General features: G+C 38.1%; 1 protein-coding gene across 1 annotated transcript in view; it reads right to left on the bottom strand.

Annotated features, from left to right (window-relative positions):
- Positions 1 to 1,975: 1,975 nt before the first annotated feature.
- The window catches only part of LOC136864437 (forkhead box protein P1), a 711,481-nt gene continuing 692,750 nt past the window's right edge, over positions 1,976 to 20,706 (bottom strand). Inside the window, exon 15 of the mRNA XM_067141428.2 lies at positions 1,976 to 7,356. Coding sequence (XP_066997529.2) covers positions 7,074 to 7,356 — 283 coding nt within the window. The 3' untranslated portion in view covers positions 1,976 to 7,073. The remainder of the gene's footprint in view (positions 7,357 to 20,706) is intronic.

Genomic DNA, 20,706 nt, shown 5'->3' with positions numbered 1-20,706 from the left:
TTGTATTTTGGACATATCTCCTTAGTTTCTACTTCAAGTACTTGCATCTTATCTACATAATTTGAAGTTTGGTTATTTGTAGAGCTATGTGTACTAAAGATACTTTTTGGTAAGTTAGTTGTAACTCTACCTAGACATATATTTCCTGGTTCTGTGGGAATTTGGAACATTCATTCTTTTTCATCCCTGAGAACTGTTATTGTAAGATTTTGCCTCAATACCCAAGCAGCAAATAAGTTTACCATTCTCACACCTTGAAAAATTACTGGGATAATGTGTTGTTTCTGTTCCAGCCAACATATTTCAAAATTAAATCTACAATTTTACAGTTGCATTCACTTTTCACAGGCATTGAAATTATATATTGTCAGAAACTAATATACGGGACAAATAACTTATATGTACAGTATCTAGCCTTTAAATGAAGCAAAATTATTTTGGCATGTGTACAACTGGTCAGTAGTACCTATTTTGCTTTAAACTTCCAAGGCTAATTACTGCTCCTGTCTTGCTTTCCATTTGTAACTGTGAATAATTCTTATATTAAACAAGATCCAGACCACTATATAAAAATAGATTTTACTGCAACATGTGAGGTTTAGGATTTCTCTAGGATGCATTACTGCATGGTTTGAATCACAAAAATTAATATGTAGACTACCCACATCACTTTATAAACTTCACAGTGATTAGGCATGAGAGCAAATATAATACATCTCATATACTGGGCTAATCATAAAGAAACCAAGATGATTGGTAATGTAGGAAGCCTATATTAAGAAAATTATACTGTGTTCATGAAGATTTGCCTTAAATTGAAACTTAATATTAGATGGCACCATTGCAGTTATGAGAATATTAAAACCTACTTGTAAATTTGAGAATTCAACAAGTTGTCCTGAATCTGAAGATTTTTTAGCTCAGCTATACGGAGTACAGTACTTGATGGCAGAGAGGATGCAAGAATTATATAAAATAACAGTTAGGAAGTAACAGTTCAGTATAGCTCAATCATTTCTATGCTGGAAATTCACTTCTAGAACATAATATTACTCATGACATAATAAAATTTTAAAAAATAAATGAAATTCAGTTTCTTCTTAAATATTCTTCAGCAAAATATTTTGTAATGCAGACTCTGTTATATGTTATCCAGAATTTGAATGCAGAAATCTTTCATTGCACATCCAAGAATATGTCTCAAATTTAAGTGAAGTAGAAAAGTAGTAATAATAAATCCAGAAGCATAAAGCACTCATCAGAGAATCAAAATGATTTCATTACTCACATACTTCCCATTAGGGTTTCTTTTAAAATCCCATCAGGATTAAGAGTTATTTTGCTTAAGAGTACCAGACTCTAGTTCGAATGGTCCCCCTTTCATTCCATAAATTTTCTGATCAGAAGACTGAATAACACAATAATTAAGTTTGTTTATTCAGAATGATCTTATTTGAAATTAAAACAAATGAAGCCTTGTCAAATTCATTTCAGAATTCTTATAAACCAACTCCCATTTATGAATTAATTTTTAAAAACTTCTCAAAATCTTAACCAACACTACATAGTACCACAGTACACATGTAATGATTTTCAAACCCATAAACTGACTTATGTGGGTAATAAAATATTCCGTAGAGTGTATTGCTATTGAAAGAATACACACAGTTAGATCAGAAAATCTAACATTATCAGTATTAAATAAAGAAACACATTCTTGGCCTTCCTAATGCAAATAAAAATGGATTCACTCATAAAGTCAAAGATGGCCAATGTCCAATTAATTAAACAATAATATGCAGATTATGCATTAAAAAATGAGAGATTTGAATGTTCAAAAGTTCTGATCATGTTACAGAAAATAATTTCTTATTATAAATGAAATATTTCTTCCCTAAGATGAGAGTATGAAGGAGGACAACTGAGACAACTTAATCACAGGTAATGCATGTTTTTAGACACAAAGTCACTGGTTTATTTTTAATATTGAAAAGAAATAACAAGAGGATGCAGGGTTTTACCAGCATTAGCACAAGTAAGAATACTGCTCCACTGATATATCAAGGAAGAATATTCTAAGTAATGATATAACAACATTGCTTATGTATATTCACATACAGTACGGTACTAACAGATTACTCACAAAACTTTCCTGGCACATTAAAACAATGAACATCATGACTGGGAGGAGTAAAAGTAAAACATTCATTAATTCAGAAAGGAAAATTGAATCAATAGAACAACTGGAATCATAAATGTGGAATTGTGGATATAAATTTTAACAACCTCCTAAAGCAAGAAACAACAGTACAAGCAATAAATGTTTCATACAATTTTGTTAGTGAGTGTGGAACAAAATTTTAACAATAAATAGTAAGTGGTATATAAACAAAACTCAAAATTATAACAATAAATAGTACATAGTAAGAAACTAAAACTCATCGTAATAATCTCTGTTCAGTGTGGTGAAGGATCTTATATCTACAGCAGATACAGTTTCTTTACTTACTGAGCTCATATTTTGTGAAAAGTAGGGCACTTGCTTTGCTTTTGTAGCAACTGATCGTTTAAACTGACAAGAGGTAACCAAATTTGCTTTTGATTAATTTTAAACACTACAGTTATACTTGGTCATTAGCCTCGTATATTTGTGTAGGCCTATAGCAGGTGGTGGAGTGTTATTGGGGGGGGGTTAGGTGTGTTGACTGGTGGAGTTCATTAAACCTGTCTGATAACTTCACTTAGGTAGGCCTACTGTTGAAATGACTTAAGAGGTGATTTACTTTGGGACTTAATGTAAGATAAGAAATCTCATAATTACAGATTATGTAAACTCCCAGCACTCTCATGCAATGGCTGCAGGGTGAAAAATACCAACAAAAATATACTCTTGATAGCAGCAAAGACTTACCATAGTATAAGAGCATATCTCTTAAACTTGCCTTCCCCATTCAAGTGTAGAGCATGGTTTGCATGTTCAGTTATGAAAGTAGGCCTAAATACTACTAACTTTCTAATTTAGGGAAAGTTATAAATAAACTGATTAACATTTTTGAAATGTTCAAACTGTACAAAGATACGATACACCGGTAGTAAAGCAGATCTTAGGTGCCCTTTTACACAAGCTTAGCAAAGAAAGAAAGAAAGAAAGAAAGAAAGAAAGTTTCTCTCATTGATTCTATAATACTGAATTGTGATCCATCATAAGCCTGAACATTTAGCAATTTGTCCTAATGTAAAACAGGGTGTCATCGAATACTGTTTTTAGATGTACATTTATGATTCCATACTGTAATTATAGAGAATTAATAATGGATGTTTCACTCCTTAAAAGCTCTGCTTAAGTTAAACAGAGTACCACAAAATAAAGAAATGTTGGTCATATTTTGAAAGGACTGAAGTTTGTTACTTTGTTGTAATATCCCACCACAGTATTTTCTTTCCAAACTATCATTTCTCTTTTCAGAACATTAATGTGTTTTTTCATAATTATAACCAGTGGTGTATACTGAGGAATACCAAGGTTATTGATGCAGCCCAAACCTCAATTTAGAATGATAGAAATCTAAATCACAGTATAAGTGTCTGACACATCGTTGCATTTACAAAACATGAAAGCAATGAGAAAAAACGTCACTTGTATTTCTGAGAGCAAGGCATCGGAGACTGATATCGCAGTCCAGGCACTGCACCCCCCTCTCTCCTCGACACATGTTGTGCAGTGTGCTGCCAAACGTCGGATAGGTGCGGGGACCGGTGGGGGGGAGAGGTTGGCAAGGCTTCGGTCCTTCAGATTGCCACTCGCCCTGCCACTGCTACAGAGGGAGAGAGCTCAATGACTCAAAGTTCTCCAGAAGACTCCAAAAAGACATGATTGACTCATGTACTATGATGTCACCTGTTTGCTGTTGCATGTACAAAACATATTACTGATTGTTTGTAGTTGAGAAAATTATTTGTGTATTTCAGTAGTATTACTGTTCTCGGAACAATTTTAGATTATTTGAAGTTAGAGTATATAACGTGACTGACCGTATGGCGTTATTGTAATATGGCTGAAACATATAAAAGAGCTACCGGTACTGGATAAACCATTCCCGCAACTGAACTATGCAGAAAAATTGCAGATAGTTAAAATGGTTAGCCTAGCCCACATCTTTCTCAGAATCAACCTCCTCATACTCTTAATTTCCCTGACTTGGGAAGGCTTGGTGGTGGCCCAATGAGGATGAAATGAATGGCAAATACGTCATGAATACTAAATCCCCAAATCAGGGGAATTAAGAGTACGAGGAGGTTGATCCCAAGAATTGAACCAGGGCCACCGGACCAAAGGCAAGCATTCTATCCATCTACCCACAAAGCCAAGCTTTAATTTGCTTAACACTAGGCTATCATTTCTACTGATTAGGTGTTGAGTATTGGCAGTGGCAGAGGCCAGGGCAGTAGCTTGTGAAATAGCCTTTACAATACAGTAAGCTACTCCGGTGGCTCAAAACGCTTAAGACTTGATGTTCACTAAATCAGCTGTCGAAAACGGGGGGGGGGGGGACTTAAGTGTATGGAGCCCATGTCTTAATCCCAGCATACGCCACTGATTATACCTTAAGAGTCCAACAGTAAGACCTGCATACCTAACACATATCAAGCTAATAATTTAATATTTACAAGAAAAGTAAACAAATAAAGCTTCATACTGATAATCATCAGATTGTGACTCACCCTACTAACAGATCAAAAATAAAATATACATTGCCAATATATACAGTACTATACTATCCTCAAAATAATAATCACCTTAACACAGTTAAGTTTAAAGGATATTTAGTACCACATTTTACTGAAAGTCCTCCCAGATTGGACATTTAGTTAATTGCCACAGGGTTAAAAATGTTATATTTACCGTTTTCAGTTATAATTCAAAGGAAAAATAACATCATACCTACGTGCATAAAAAGATGTATGCTGTTCCAAGTTATACAGAATGCTTCATTGTGTAATGTTTAGAAGTTGGAGAACTAAATCATTACTCAAGATTTTTCCTTACAACTAAGATAAATTTTCAGTTTTACAATGTACGAGTAATATGTATCTAAAAATATCAGTATACAGAATAACCGCATTAAAATTGACAGCATACCTTGGAATGCACTGTTCTTTACATGCATAAAAGAATTCACAATAAAACTTGTAAAAACCAGTTCTGCAAAATTCTCAAAAATTTCAAGCATGAGGATAACATGGGCCTAAAAAAATAATTGCCAAAGGCATTTCACAAGTACATATTTCTTTACACAGAAACTTCATGGTTTATTAAATAACAAAAAGAAGAGAAAGCTCTTATCTTTAATAGTTACAGTGATTGTGAATAAGCTCACCTTCATAGTATTTTAAGAAATATATTACTATGAACAAAAATAAACAGTATTACTGTATTTACTAAACTAGACATAAATAAGGAATCAGAATAAATAACAGAGAAATACCATTAATACTTTTCAAACATTTTCATGTACATCAACATAAAATCTTTACTAAAAGTTTACCTTAGTTTTACACAGAAAGATTCAGCCTAATATGATAGGGTTACTAGTCACAATCACAATTTCTGTGAGCTAACTTCGAGACATGATAGTGAGATTTTCTGGGTAAATACTTTGAAATAATGGCATTGATATTACAGCCTCAAAATAGTAACCTCCGGCAACAAATGAAACAGACTGAGCATGAGGATTGAATGAAACAGAAGCACCATTAAGAGGTGGACATTTTAAACACATTGCCATCTTTGCCTTTTCTCTTAGAAATTGGTCTTAGGGCCTTAAAGCAAATTAAGTAATTGTCTACTCAGAAAACAAGAAAAAGCCTGAGATGTATGCAGCCATCTTTTATGAGCAGTGATTTCTATTCACTACAACTTCAAAAGAAGCTGATCAGAGAAAAGTTCTATGAATTTCATTCTTGATATAAGTACCTAGGAGTACAGAACCCTTAATTTAGAGAGTGATGTAAATGTAATAATTGAACATATATTACACTTGCATAACAAGACTTAGATTAAATTTGAACTCAAATTTGTTTAACACAATAAAATTAATAATAGACTACAAAATCGGAACGTATGTGACAATTTTTTTTGAAACAGCATTCTGCACAAGAGGAGTTATTTAGTAAAACACACTAATTGTAATAGCACTTAATAGAATTCTGGAGCTACACAAAATGCTGTTAAAATAACAGGACACATTGCCTTACACACTGTAGCATTGTTTGTGGAAGTCACGGTCTTAACAGTCAATTTTCAAAATTTTAGTGTGGAGTTAGGTGTATAATGTTCTAAAAATTGAAGTTTATTTCTGGTTGAACATCAAGGGGGACAGAAGTGGTACAAAATATAACTAAGAGACACTGATATTCTGCAGAACTACAGACATCCAGACTAGGTGTACAAGGCGTTACATTTTTAAGGACAAGTATGCGAATAGACATACTTAGGTGTAGATTGCTAGCATTTGCTAGTGTTAGCTTTCAGTCGGGTGTATGTTCTCACAGTCAATTGCTCAACAGTATAGTTTATCTCTTTACAAATTGATACTATTAACAATACAAGATCTGACAGTGAACAAACGTACTATCTACCATTTATAAGCAACACTGTTATATTCATCTTAGAATCACGCATTCATGCTGTCTTCATCTTCAATTAATATTCAATATTTCTAGTTTCCATTTAATCACATTCAATTCGAACTTTCACTCACACAGCCTGCATTGCAGATAACTTTTTGCTGACTGTTGTACATTCAGCTCATTTCTGAAATATACAACAGTAAACATTCGAGTATGTATATATGTATAGTATGCACATATATATATATTTATATTTATCTGATCAAAGGTACGTAATCGTTGTTTGCAATGTTTTCCAGAAGGATATGGATTAACGTATGCACCATTTCATTCATAAAGTATTTTGATGTGAAAACAATCACCATCCTATACATCATTTCTGTTTCTTTGAAACATTAAACACTAGATATGGATAACACTCAACCTCAATGGCACTCGTCATACTATGCCTCAAGCACTTCTTCGGAGACATCTGGTACCATCGTTAGATCCTCTGCCATCTCATCTCCCTCTTCTGATTCAGGTCCTTGTTCCATAGGCATTCCAACTGTAGACCCAGTGACAAAATCTCGCTCCTCACCAAGTTCCTCAATTTCTTCTCCTTCTATTCCTTGTTCAATGATTTCTCGCTTTATCATGTGAACAAGACCTTCATTCTCAGCTGACGCTGAAGATGGTGGATGACTCTCTTGCTTAATATGCATTATGGAAGCTTCCAGGGATGGTCTGGAAAGAAATATAAAATTAGCAAGTAATTCTGTACTCTACTAATCTGTTTTCAAGTGTTTTTTTGCAACATTTCTTATTTTAACAATTTTCATTACTTAAGAGCATAAGAGAACATGAGAATGTAATTTGTGATTAACTAATGGGCCCATGATTCCTTAACACTATATGCATACTGATAAGACACATTTATCTATAATACCAATTGAAAGTAATTTCATTTGGACATATTATGCCATTTAAAAGCAGAGCAGTCATTTATACTGTTCATTAGTACACAAACTAAAAATGAATGAGATTTTTATGACCACTTGTAAAACATATGGTAGTATCACAAAAAGCAAACACAAATCTTCCATACAATATTGCATCAGCTACCATTGCAATATTAGAGTTGCTTCCAAGAAAATAAACTTGAAATTCCTTTGCTTACATTCCTGAAACCACACATTAAATATCATGGAAACACATATACTAGTACTCAGTCTAATTATTACAAAGGTTATATATATAAAACAGTCACAAAAATCTCTGAAGTAACACCAGTATGTATTGAAATTCTGTCGGTCAACATTTACGTATTTTCCAAAAGGGTAAATTCAAGCAGAATATAACTTTGGAACCTACCTTGTCTTATCCTGATATGACAAATCTATTATAAGGAATTATACTAAATTCACATCTAACATGAATATCATTATGCTTTTGTCATACCAGTTACAGTATCACTGCATATAATATTTTTTTAATTTTACTTGTTCTCACCTATTCCTTCAGGAGTTTTATTCATATACCGTAACTCAGAAATTTAATACTCAAATACTAAGTATTCTTTAAACTTGAAGCATGTCTAAGAAATCAGGCACATTTTACAAAAAGTAGCCTACGTACCAGTAACTTACCTATGTTATTTGTAAAACTGAAATACAAAGACACAACGTACTGTACATAAAATGAGAAACCTTTATCTACTAATGTTTCCTTGTCTACTCAGGACTCAGTAGCATTACGAACTTTCCATTCACCATCCATTAGGTTTTTCCATGCTTTTCTGCAACATGTTCGGGGAAGCAGGGTGAGACACATCTGACTCCACGAAGAGATTTGAGTTCATTCTTTTGTTTGGAATAATACTGTTTATGAATAGTCCCAAACTTTTTGATTTCCTAACTTCAGTGCTTTAGGACAATTTTTTGTCTTCTTGAAAGGAAATAAATCATGACTTTAAGATAATAACACATTGCAATATTAGGCCATTTTAGGTTACATTCTGGTTATGCTTTGACGTGTATAGCAAATTGCTTAACAAAAGCATATAAAAGCACTGTGTGAAATTTTAAAAAAATGAATGTCCTGAAAGACAAATTTTAAAGCATTATTTGTTTTTTGAAACAGGGTAAACCAAAAGAAAACCTTTATGTATATGGCATATATTGGGGGTATATTTGTGTAAATGTTTTGTCAGTGCATTCGTAGGATTATTACAAACAAAGGCCTTTCTCATAAAAATAATTTTAGGAATGACTTACAACATTTAAATGGCAGGTTGTCTCACTGCTATCTGATATTGGCTTTTTTAAGTAAGTGACTTGGTATTAGACAAATTATAGCACTGAAATGGGACCGAAAAACAAACAAATGGTATAGCAATTAAAAGTCAGTTTTATTTATATATATATTTATATTAACCATATTTATACTTGCATATTTATATAGACAATGATTAGTCTCTCATACAGTAAAATATTCTTTCATAATTTAAAAAATCATTCTTTAGAAAGATCACAAAACAGTGCTGAGTCAACTTGATTTATCAAGGCAACTGATGTACCTCAACTCAATCCGAGTCAATCGACAATTTCAGCAGTTGTGGAGAAAACGTGATGAACCAGGCAGTTTAGGGAAATGGGTGACTTAACTCATTGCAGTGGCTCAAATTATGGAGGGTATAGCTCTGGGAAAAACAGAAACGTTTGATCACAGAGTCCCGTTTAAACCTTTTAGAAATGTCGTGCAGGTAGCCGGGCTGAATGTTTTTCTTGTAGCCCTAGACTGTCAATTGATGACTAAATGAGGCAGGTTTGAAACCCTAGCATGCAGCATGATACCAAGGCTCACTAGTGGGTGCAGAATGTATCGACATGAGTTTGCCGAGGACAACATACATTATGTCAGTTGTGGTTTCATATCTGGAGGTCCCAGGTTCGATTTCCATCTCAACCACGGAGTTCAATCCTGGACTGAGCACTGGAACTAGATATAATTAGCCTTGAAAGTCTGAGGATATGTCTGATATGAGAGGTCAAGAAAGCCAATATTGATTAGGAAATCATTACGCTGACCACACGACACTTCGCTCTACAAGTCGTCTGGCTAGGAAGGTGGCTACTTGGAGCCACTGGCAGTGCCAATGCACTATGAGAGACTTTGTCTCATTATCAAATTTGATGCCTGCCTGGCCATCAGATCACATAGATGTATTTCAGGTTCCCTACGGGAGTCAAAATCTATGTAAGTCTTTCTTGTCGAGCTCAAACCCAAACATATCGTTGTATAGTCCTGCATGTGAACACGAAGCGGAGTGGCCACGTGTGTTAATGCACTACGGCTATGGAGCACCCAAAAACTCCTGTAAATGATAACGAAATATAATAAAGTTAGTCGTTAGCGAAGAGACCAAACCCCACTCCTATCTCCTTTTCCTTCACATCCTTTACCCACCTCCTTCCTTCATCACACCTCCCCAACCCGCCCGCATCTCTTGGCCAGAGAGAGGGTGTTACTCTCTAGGTAAGCATTTGATGATGATGATGAATTTTTTTCACATTCTTCGTCGACTGCAGTGACAGTTTATACCACTGCATAAGTCTTCACGTCCATCGACATCCGCTCACCAAACTCTAACATGACGATTTATGGTCGCTTTGGGGTTTCACCTCAGGACTGGTATTCTTAGTTCAGGGACACTAATTTCCTGCTCCCCGCTCACCAAGAGGAGAGTCTACGTTTCTGCCTTCTCCACCGAATATTGCAGACCAGCGAACTGGATAGTCATGTATCGTTACACCGTCACCACCACCAGCGAGGCCTGTACCACCACTACATAGACGACTTCTGTTGCATCAGCCACCCTCGACTACGCCACCGTAGCTTACCACGCCACCATCATGTCCTCCTTCGCTGATCCCAACTACCAGGCGAGATTTCTACCACAAGTTCCATCTCCAACGTGGTACACCAACAGCCGCAATATAAAAGGTCCGCCCCACCCACCCCTCCCGAAGATGCACAACCAACCCGACGCTTGGCAGTCAACATGCCAGATACTCGTCAGGACAATCTAGATCAATCTCCAAGTATTCCTACGAAAACTGCATCTAAACCTCCTCTTCCTCCCACCAGCGACTCCCTTCCAGTCTCAGGAGCCCACTCTCCTCTCAACAATTCACGCTCTCTTCAGACCCCACCTACTACCCACGTCCATCTCCTTGAAAATCCAACTCAGCAATTCCGATCCCCACGCAACACCCTTTTCACCCTCCTTAAGTTTAATATGCGCCGTGAAGAGATTGCAGACATACGGCCAACAACCAATGGCGTTATCATCAAATTGAATGGAGACCTTGCCGCCCAAAAACTCACTCTGTCCATTGGAGCAGGTCAACTTGGTTCCACCGCTCCCTTCAAGCTTCTGTCACAACCAGCGCTCAAGTCACCACCTCCGCCTCACAGACATAGCCTCTTCAGCTGTGTGGTTCGTGGTATATATCCAACTATCACCAAGCAGGAAATCGTCACCGAATTGAACTTCGAAGGTATTCCAGCTCGTAAAGCCTACCGAATCCGGAATGCAACAGGCCCAACGTACATGGTGAGAATTCTACTGCCTACCCCCGCAGATCTCGACAGGGTGCTGGCTTCAGGTGTGTCCATCTGCCGACGCCACTAAAATGTTGAATCTTCACGAGCACCGCAACCGCAATCTACTCACTGCGAAAGATGTCTGATACACACCTCACACACGACCAACAAGTGTCGAGCTCCGAACCCTAATTGTGGGCATTGTTCACAAGCACATCCAACGTACAAGTGCCCTAACACTGCGCAACCTCCTGTCTGCAATTCCTGTGGAGAAGCACATCCGACCTATGCCCGCAGATGTAAAGTTCGCTCTGCCCCTCCTTCTGATAACCCCGAACTCGTTGCACCTATTCGCACAGTCGATCCATCTACCAGTCCCAGCCGCTCTCTTTTCCCATCTCCTACCGTGGAGGATTTAATTCAATTCGTCACCATAGCCCTCTACATTATTCATCCGTACCCTTGTCCTCTCGTCCTGACACACCACAAACCAAACCCTCAATGTCCACTTTCAAACCTCATATTCCGGCCTAAATACTCACTTCCATTTCACTCCATTAGAAACACTTGTCTGAACCCTGTCCCTCATTCCGCCCCCACCTCTAACTCTTCTCTTCAGTGCACACTGCAGCATTCAGTCAGCAAATAGAACAATCATGGGGGAAGAATGCTCCAGCACCACATCAGCGACAAACTCCCATCGCTCTTCCAGTTCCAGAAGGATCATCGGTCAATTTTTTCCTACTTTGTATTATTTAATTATTTTATCCAGTCATGTAATTCTTTATTTTTACTTTATTCGGAGAACAGAATATAAATATTTTTCTGTAACAACACTCATTCTCCAGAGCTAAAAAGAAAGCAAGCACCCAAAAACTCCTGTAACTAATAACGAAATTAAATAAAGTTAGTCGTTAGCGAAGAGACCAAACCCCCTCCTATGTCATTTTTCTTCTCATCCTTTAGCCACCTCCTTCTCCATCACACCACCCCAACCCGCCTGCATTTCTTGGCCAGAGAGGGGCGTTACCCTCTAGGTGTCCCACCCCACCCCTTCAGGGTGGGGAATGAAAGCATTTGATGATGATGATGATGCCTCCACGGTATATACTAGCCATGCATCTTGGTGGGTGTGCTATTTACCAACTGATGAGCCCAACTTAGCACACTGGGGCAAAACGCTAGCAACCAGGAATGAGTTAGCTGGAAAATTTATAATGTCCAATAACGAACCATTTATATATATTGCTAGTGGCTTTACGTCGTGCCGACACAGATAGGTCTTATAGCAATGATGGGATAGGAAAGGCCTAGGAGTTGGAAGGAAGCGGCCGTGGTCTTAATTAAGGTACAGCCCCAGCATTTGCCTGGTGTGAAAATGGGAATCAACGGAAAACCATTTTCAGGGCTGTCGAACCCACTATCTCCTGGATGCAAGCTTAGATCTGTGTGCCTCTAACTGCACAGCCAACTCGCCCGGTACCACGTGCGTCACGATGATTTTTCATGTGTATGTGTAAAAAATTAATGTATAATATTATACAGTATATAGCATGTACCCTCCTACCCTCCTAACTAGCGGAAAGAGATAAACATATCAGCTCCTGGGGCAATGTGCAGGTTTTACTTTGGTGGCAGTGAACATTTTATGAGGTGTTTGCAAGCTGAGTATACATGCAAGTAAACTGAGGAGGGTATGACTTATCTTGCTGCTTAATGTCATACTAACAAAGGAAGGTATTCGTTGAAGCTGTCTCAATCAAGGTGCAACCCCAAACAAACTTGTAATTTTTCATGACCTTTGATATCATAATCACACCCACAGGACCTACGGTTTTGCATGGATTTCAACAGAAACGTCACTTTCAATTTCAAAAATTCTCCCATGCACTGGCTGGGATTCAAACCGTGGCCTTCTTGGTGGGAAACCAGTCACAATGCCACAGGCATTTGTCTGGTGTGAAAATGGTAAACAATGGAAAATCATCTTCAGTGCTGTCATCTCTCGAAAGAAAATTTACAATGTACCGCGTGGCCAGCGTATAATTAAATGCTGTTATTAAAATAGTATGGCTGCTACAGTTCAAAGAATCTTGGAGATAGTCACAGCATGTTTAAACAGCTGCTGATTGTCTAAATCAAGCATCAATCAATGCTTATCTATATAAATCCAAAGAAGAGTTTTGTGCATACTGAGAATTTTAAAAAGTGGTATGTGTGTGTCAATCATGTCCAGAATAAGACTGCAACTTTCCATCACACCTATCTCTTTTTATATATGTACACGCACTGTGAGAAAATTGTTAAACAGAATCCCCACTAACACTAGATTATCATTTTTAGAATTTTGATATACTGGTTGCATATACCGATTCTGAAGATTTTTGGGATACGTATATCAAACACAGGACAGAAATGAAGGTAGGTCTCCCTCAAACAATGCACAGGGTATGATAGGTAGACAAGAGGAAGGGGAAGGATGGTGACGACAGTGGGCTAATGTTTCAAGGGGAAGGAGACTAAGCGCTAAGAGAGTTCAGGACAAGTATCGGCACGAGTCACTGCTGAAAGAAAGGGGAGATGGGGAACAGGGAAGTGTTACAGAGGAGGAGGGAGGTAAGGTGAAAGTGAATAGTAGGAAAGGGAAACATAGAATATAGGAAGAAAGAGGTGAAAAAGTGTCATCAGACAGAGAGAAGGGAGGGGTAAGTAAGTACTGAAGATGTCAGGGAAAATAAGGGAGACCAGGAGGGGAAGGGATCTAATGAGGTTGGTGTATTCGAGGCTCTGATCATGGGGACTCCATTGTTAGGCATGTGGGGAATGTGTGTGGAGGAAAGGGAACCAGAATAGAGTGTTATTCAGGAATTAGATTAAGACAGATCTTGAGGAAAGTAGAAGTTACCAACTTGGTACCAACAACGTAAGGTAAGCAGGATTAAGTACCAACAGAGTTGGGGAGTATAAGATCTAGTTAAAGCAGAGTGGGAAAGGTATAAGGTAGCAAAGATTGTTATCAGGAGGATATTGCGTAGAATGGATAATGACTGGAGGACTATCAAGGATTTTAATGACACTATCGAGTGGATATGTCGAAAGTGGGAGTGAGACTTATACATCCAAATGGTTGGGTAAGAGATAGAGATCTGCGCTCAGCTGGTCATCACTTGAACCACACAGATACATGTAAGTTAGGAAGTGTGTTTAGTGAGCTTATAGTTAAGTACATTCAGGGAAAGGGGATGGACTAGGGAGCGGTGAGCTGGAAGTAAAGTAAGGATGACATAAGTTCTTAGTGTTAAACTGTAGATGTATTATAAGGAAAGGAGTGGAATTAAGAAATTGAATAGGCATATATTTACCAGATATTGCAATAGGCGTTGAATCATGGCTGAGAAGTGGTATTATGGATGAGGAAATTTTCTCCTGGAAATGGAGTGTTTGTTGTAGTAAAGACATGATAGAATCCAAAGAAGGGGGAGTAATCAAGCTGGTGAAAGAATAATTTGTAAGCTAGAAAAACATGAAATTCTAGCTAAAGATAACAGGCAACTTAAAATTTTTGGTATGTACACACCTGGAAGGGGTGATGCTGACGTGGCAATTATTTGATGAGATAATCAGCTGTGTGGAAAACAACATAGAGAAGAATGTGATTGTAGCGGGTAACCTCAATTTACCAAATGTTGACTGGGAAGGTAATACAAATGACAGAAAGCATGTCCAACAAATGTCATTTTCTGCGTGGAACTAGGCTTTAACCTGTGTTCTCCAATTAATGGGGATGGAGCGGGAAAAAAGCATTGGTAGGTTGTCATGGCAACCCCTGAATATGGCTGATCACATGCGACTGAACACAGAAGTGTGCGGGCGAGAGAAAAGAATAGAAGAGAGGGGAATTTTGAGTCCATCTTGCTGTTCTCCGAACACGTGCGCCAAGATATTACTAGCTTTCACCAGCAGTGTTCAGTGTACTGCCAGCTTCTTAACAGTGAAGGTGCCCCCTATGCGCAACAGCTCGGAAGCGACCACTGCTCAGCCTGAAGGCCTGCAGATTATGAAGTGTCGTGTGGTCAGAACGATGAATCCTCTCAGTCGTTATTTTTGGTTTCTAGACTGGGGCCGCCAACTCACTGTCAGATAGCTCCTGATTTATAATCACGTAGACTGAGTGGAACTCGAACCAGCCCTCAGATCCAGGTAAAAATCCCTGACCTGGCCGAGAATCGAACCCGTGGCCTCCGGGTAAGAGGAAAGCACGCTACCTGTACACCGAGGGGCTGGTAATAGTGAAGGTTACTTTGTGTCAGTATGTGTGTGTCTACATGCATAATAGTAGTTGTTTCATTTCTAATAGTTACTGTTATTCATACACAGTTTGCCTAAAGGTAGATGTGCGTGCGTGCGTGCGTGCGTGCGTGCGTGCGTGCGTGCGTGCATGCGTGCGTGCATGCGTGCATGCGTGCATGCGTGTGCGTGCGTGTGTGTGTGTGTAATAATATCATTATAGTTGTATGATTAGATTGTTTTGTATATATGCCTATATTTTAATTTTAATTCAATGGAGGAAAGTGACGAGAGAAAACGTTTTGGCAAAAGGATTCCAATACAGGGTCTAACGCAGGACGTTACTTGCTATGTCCGAGAGTTCTTTGAACGGGAAAAGGTAATAATGGTACTCTCATTTCTGTAAATAAAGTGCTACATAAACCTGTAACTGTAATTAGGGTAGGCAAAAAACTGTGCCGTAGTTAAAATAGGAAAAGTCAAGTGTGACTGAGAATTAGCCCAGCCAGGAACGCCAGGTTTAGGAACACCAGGAAAGAAATGCAGAATAGAGACTGGGCGAGTTGGCCATGTGTTTAGGGGCACACAGCTGTGAGCTTACATTTGGGAGATAGTGGGTTTGAACCCCACTGTCCGCAGCCCTGAAGATGGTTTTCCGTGGCTTCCCAGTTTCACACCAGGCAAATGATTGGGCGGTACCTTAATAAGGCCACGGCCGATTCCTTCCCACTCCTAGGCCATTCCTATCTCATCGTGACCATAAGACCTATCTGTGTTGGTGCAACGTAAAGCAATAATAATAATAATAATAATAATAATAATAATAATAATAATAGAACCGGGCCTCTGAGGGTAGCAGTTAATCACACTAACCACTACCCCACAGAGGCGGACATTGTATTTTTGAACTTTTTATTTGACATAGAACGAGCCGTGCTGAGCAACTGCCCTAAATGCAGGTCAGTAGCGATTGACAATTCTTTTTATCTTACCATTCGTCTCGATAATACGTATTTTGGTAACTACCAGTAATTGACACACTGGTTCATCATACTGTTCGAGCTATTCGATCCGTCATACGGAGGTGCTGATAGAAATGGGGAGTTTAAACACTGAGAGGAACAAAGCACCACTGTCTGTGGCCAGGTCATGGGAATATGTGCCTCTTTATATTTCTTGAACATTTCAAATGATAGCACATCAACATTTGGCCATGCTTTCACTCCAGCCCTGAATCAGAATGTTTTCTCCCTTTACTTTGACCACCTACATAGCCAACTGGACAGGGACAATAGGTAGATTTCTCATAAAACAAGAGAAAGCAGTTCCACCATCATTTGCTATAGGAGTATTCTGATATTTGAAATAATGTATAAAACTTTTTTAATTTCTTGGAATTTCCTCAGCAGTGAAGACTATTTGTTTTGTGTGTCCCCAAGTTCATTGTACCCTTGTATATTAATTCTTCTTCTTGCACTTCTCAAGTCAACATGAACACTCGTCGCCCCACAAAATCGAAAAATAGAAATACAATGCTAAATACAAAGCTTATTTATGATGCCCACATATTAACAGATTCCACTAGAAAAGTAATTTGGAGATTTAGTGATAAATTCCCCAGTATTAGGTCTCTTTTTCATCAAACTCTCTATGCCGCAAACAGTAAGTTTAGGAGTGAGCGGAGGAGTGTTACACTGGCAGAAAATGAAATCCCAACACCAAGAAAAAATTAGTTTAGAGGAATGCAATTTAGGCTAAGCAATTTTCTAGGTAACCTATTTACTTGATGAAAGTTTCCAGGCCACTGGTTCAAGCATACCCAAGAAGACATGTGACATGCTGGAAGATTAATAACTGCTGTAGTCGCCAACATTTTAAATGCAAGCATGCAAAAGTGCATGCACTGTCATCCAGGTGCCGTATGTCATTTTGTGGTATGCCTGTTGCACTTGGTCAGTCAAATCAGCAACTGGATGCTGGTATTGGGTGACGTTGAATTTGTCTTCCCATAATGCTCCATACGTGCTCAATGGGCCAAAGGTCCGGTGATCTCACTGGAAAAGGCAACTGATTGACACTCGGTAGAACACGTTGGGTGACAGTAGCATTATGAGGACGAGAGTTGGAAAACAACCCGCTTGAATACAGCCAATGAATGGCAACACAACCAGTTCAATCACCAGTCTGGCATGTAAATAAGCTGTCAGTATTCTCGTGATAACAATGAGAGCCCCCCTGCTGTCAAAGGAAATCGCTCCCTACACCATAACTCGTGGTGTAGGTCCAGTGTGTCTACACCGGAGACAACTTGGTTCCAAGCGCTAACCTGGCCTCCTTCTCACCAACCTACAACCAACACTGGCACCAAGACAGAAATGGCTCTCATCTGAGTACACAAGGTATCTCTACTCTGCCCTACAATTAGCTCTAGCGTGGCACTACTGAAGTTGAAGATGACAATGATTCCAAATTAGTGACATGAATGGTACAGGACATCTGGCTCAGAGCTGTCTCTCAAGTAATTGATTTGTTAAAGTTCGCTGTGTCACTCTAGTCCCAACATAAGCTCTAATGGCTGCTACAGATGCAGTTCAATCCACCACAGCCTTGTGGCAAATACGGCGATCTTCCCTCTCCTTAGTGCCCCGTGTCTTCTTGAGACAGTACCTTCTCGTGACCATTTTTATCCAACACCGATGCACTGTAGATACATCCCTGCCAAGTCTTTATGCAATATCACAGAAAGAACATTCACTTTCATGTAACCCTATTACACAGCCTCATTCAAACTCAGTAATCTGGTGATACCGCCTTCTTCATCTCCTAGTTTGTACCCCACTGTCGGCAGCCCTGAAGGGCTGTACCTTAATTAAGGCCACGGCTGCTTCCTTCCCATTCCTGGGCCTTTCCCATCCCACCGTCACCATAAGACCTATCTGTGTCAGTATGACATAAAACAAATTGTAAAAAAAAAAGTCTTCATCTCCTCAAAGGCATGTTTGACTCACACCTATCTCACAATGTTCACATCGGACGATGAGTAATGCTCACGAAGTGTACAGTGCTTATTTAAAGCAAACTTGCTTTGTTACAAGGTCATAGTGGTGCTATTAGCACCATTCTTCATTGCGTAGCATGCAAATTTGAATAGGCATCATCTTTCAGATGTGCGAACATGCCTCCCGAAATCCTTCATCAAGTACAACTTCTTCTTGGTGTTTCATTTTCTGCCAGTGTATTTCAGAACAAAAAGTGTACAAAAACTTTGTAAGACTTCCGAATTTTCTATGAAAGTCACTTACAAGTGTAAAAAAGACAAAACAGGATTTTCAGGAAAGTGTTTAAAATGTAATTTATGTAAATTAGTCTTTCATTACAGCCAAATTACGATTGAAAGGAGAAGTAAAATGAGTATGAATGAGGGAGTAGGGGGGAGATGTCTTACGAACTTGAAGAGGAAGACATTTGGAAGTGTAATGTCGCCATAAGGCTTATCTAGTTATCTGTGTCGGTGCGAGGTGAAGCAAATTGTAAAATAAAAAGGAAACATACATTCAGCCGATTATTCACTCTCCTATTTACATTATAACTGTAATTGAAGAAATTTTGGTACACCTGCACATACAATTACTAATACACAACTTTGTTTATTCATCATCATCATTTCTTCACTCCAGCAAGCCATGTACGGTTGTGTTCAAGCCTCCTCCAGTTTGTCCTGTCAGTCCACAAATGATGTTCATATTTGCAATGCCAGTTTACATCTCTGATTTCAACATCCTTGCAAATCTGCTTCTCCCAAACAACGCAAGGTCTTGCTCTTGGTCTCTTTCCAGGAACACTGCGGTCAATGTATGCTAGAGGAGTTTAATGGTAATCCATTCTTTTCATGTGACCATACCATAGCAATCTCTTCCCTTCAAGGCTCTCCAGCAACCTGTTTTCCCATCCAAGCTCTTGTTAGATATCCACATTCCTTATTTTATCCATTTTTGTTTCTTGTAGACAAGAACGGAGGAACTTCATTTCTGTTGCCTGAAGATGACTCTTTGTTGTTCCAGTAAGTATTGCTGCTTCCAGACCATATGTCAATATAGGTACCAGATATACTGTACTTTGTACAAGCTTATCTTGGAAATTAACGGGAATGTTTCATCCCAATGTATTTGACGTACAGTGTGATAGAATGTAGAAACTTTCTGTATTGTGTTGCTAATCTCCTGATGTATGATATTATCTGAGGACAGGACACTACATAAGTACTGGAAGTTGTCTACAATATCCATCTCCTTATCTCCAATTCTTAGATGAATAGTTGGAGAATTTCTACTCATCACCAAGCCAACTGTCTTGGTTTTGCTGACTTTAAGACCTAAGGTTGTAAAAGCTTCATGCCAACAACTTTGTTTATTAATATTTCGGTTTTTTATTTATTTATTTATTTATTTATTTATTTATTTATTTATTTATTTATTTATTTATTTATTTGTTTGTTTGTTTGTTTGTTTGTTTGTTTGTTTGTTTGTTGTATGTTTTGTTTTATTGAGTCATCTTTAATTGGAAAAATAACCTGTTTATGATAAATTTATCTATCTATCTATCTACCCATCTATCTATATTAGCAATCAACCACCTTGTGCACGTGTGCTCAACAAAAAATGTCATTTTAATTTTTTAATGTTTATGTTTGATGAAACGTAAAGGCTAAGTGTAAGGATAATTTTATGTCTATTTTATACGCCTCATTATAGCTCCATCATTGGTTTTTATGGTTTCGTTAAAACTGCATAACCTTCGGTGATGCTCTTTGTGGATCCAACTAGTGTACAGGCCGATAACTTGTCAGACGTTATATACTGATTGTATTGATCTTATATTTTACGACTACACTATGCTTTTACGATAAGAAAAAAGCATTATTTTCTTCTTTATTCACATGCATAATAAAGGTATATTCATTAATGCATAATCAGTGGAAAAGTATAGCCTATATCGTATACATTGGATTCGGTACAAGGAGAAGTCATTTACTTGAGAATCGTATTCAGTACTGGTGATTCCATTTAAACAGGTCTTTATGTATTATATCTTGGTGAATAAAAATCACAAATAGAACATAATGACATATAGTATTCAGTTTATGCTGTTAATAATGCCGATAGTAATAAACCATGCTAAATATGCCAACTATATTAACTTCAT

This window comes from Anabrus simplex, chromosome 2, assembly GCF_040414725.1.
Source record: "Anabrus simplex isolate iqAnaSimp1 chromosome 2, ASM4041472v1, whole genome shotgun sequence".
Taxonomy (NCBI): Eukaryota; Metazoa; Arthropoda; class Insecta; order Orthoptera; family Tettigoniidae; genus Anabrus; species Anabrus simplex.
The sequence above is the reverse complement of the archived record's forward strand: the minus strand, read 5'-3'. Positions and strand labels throughout refer to the sequence as shown.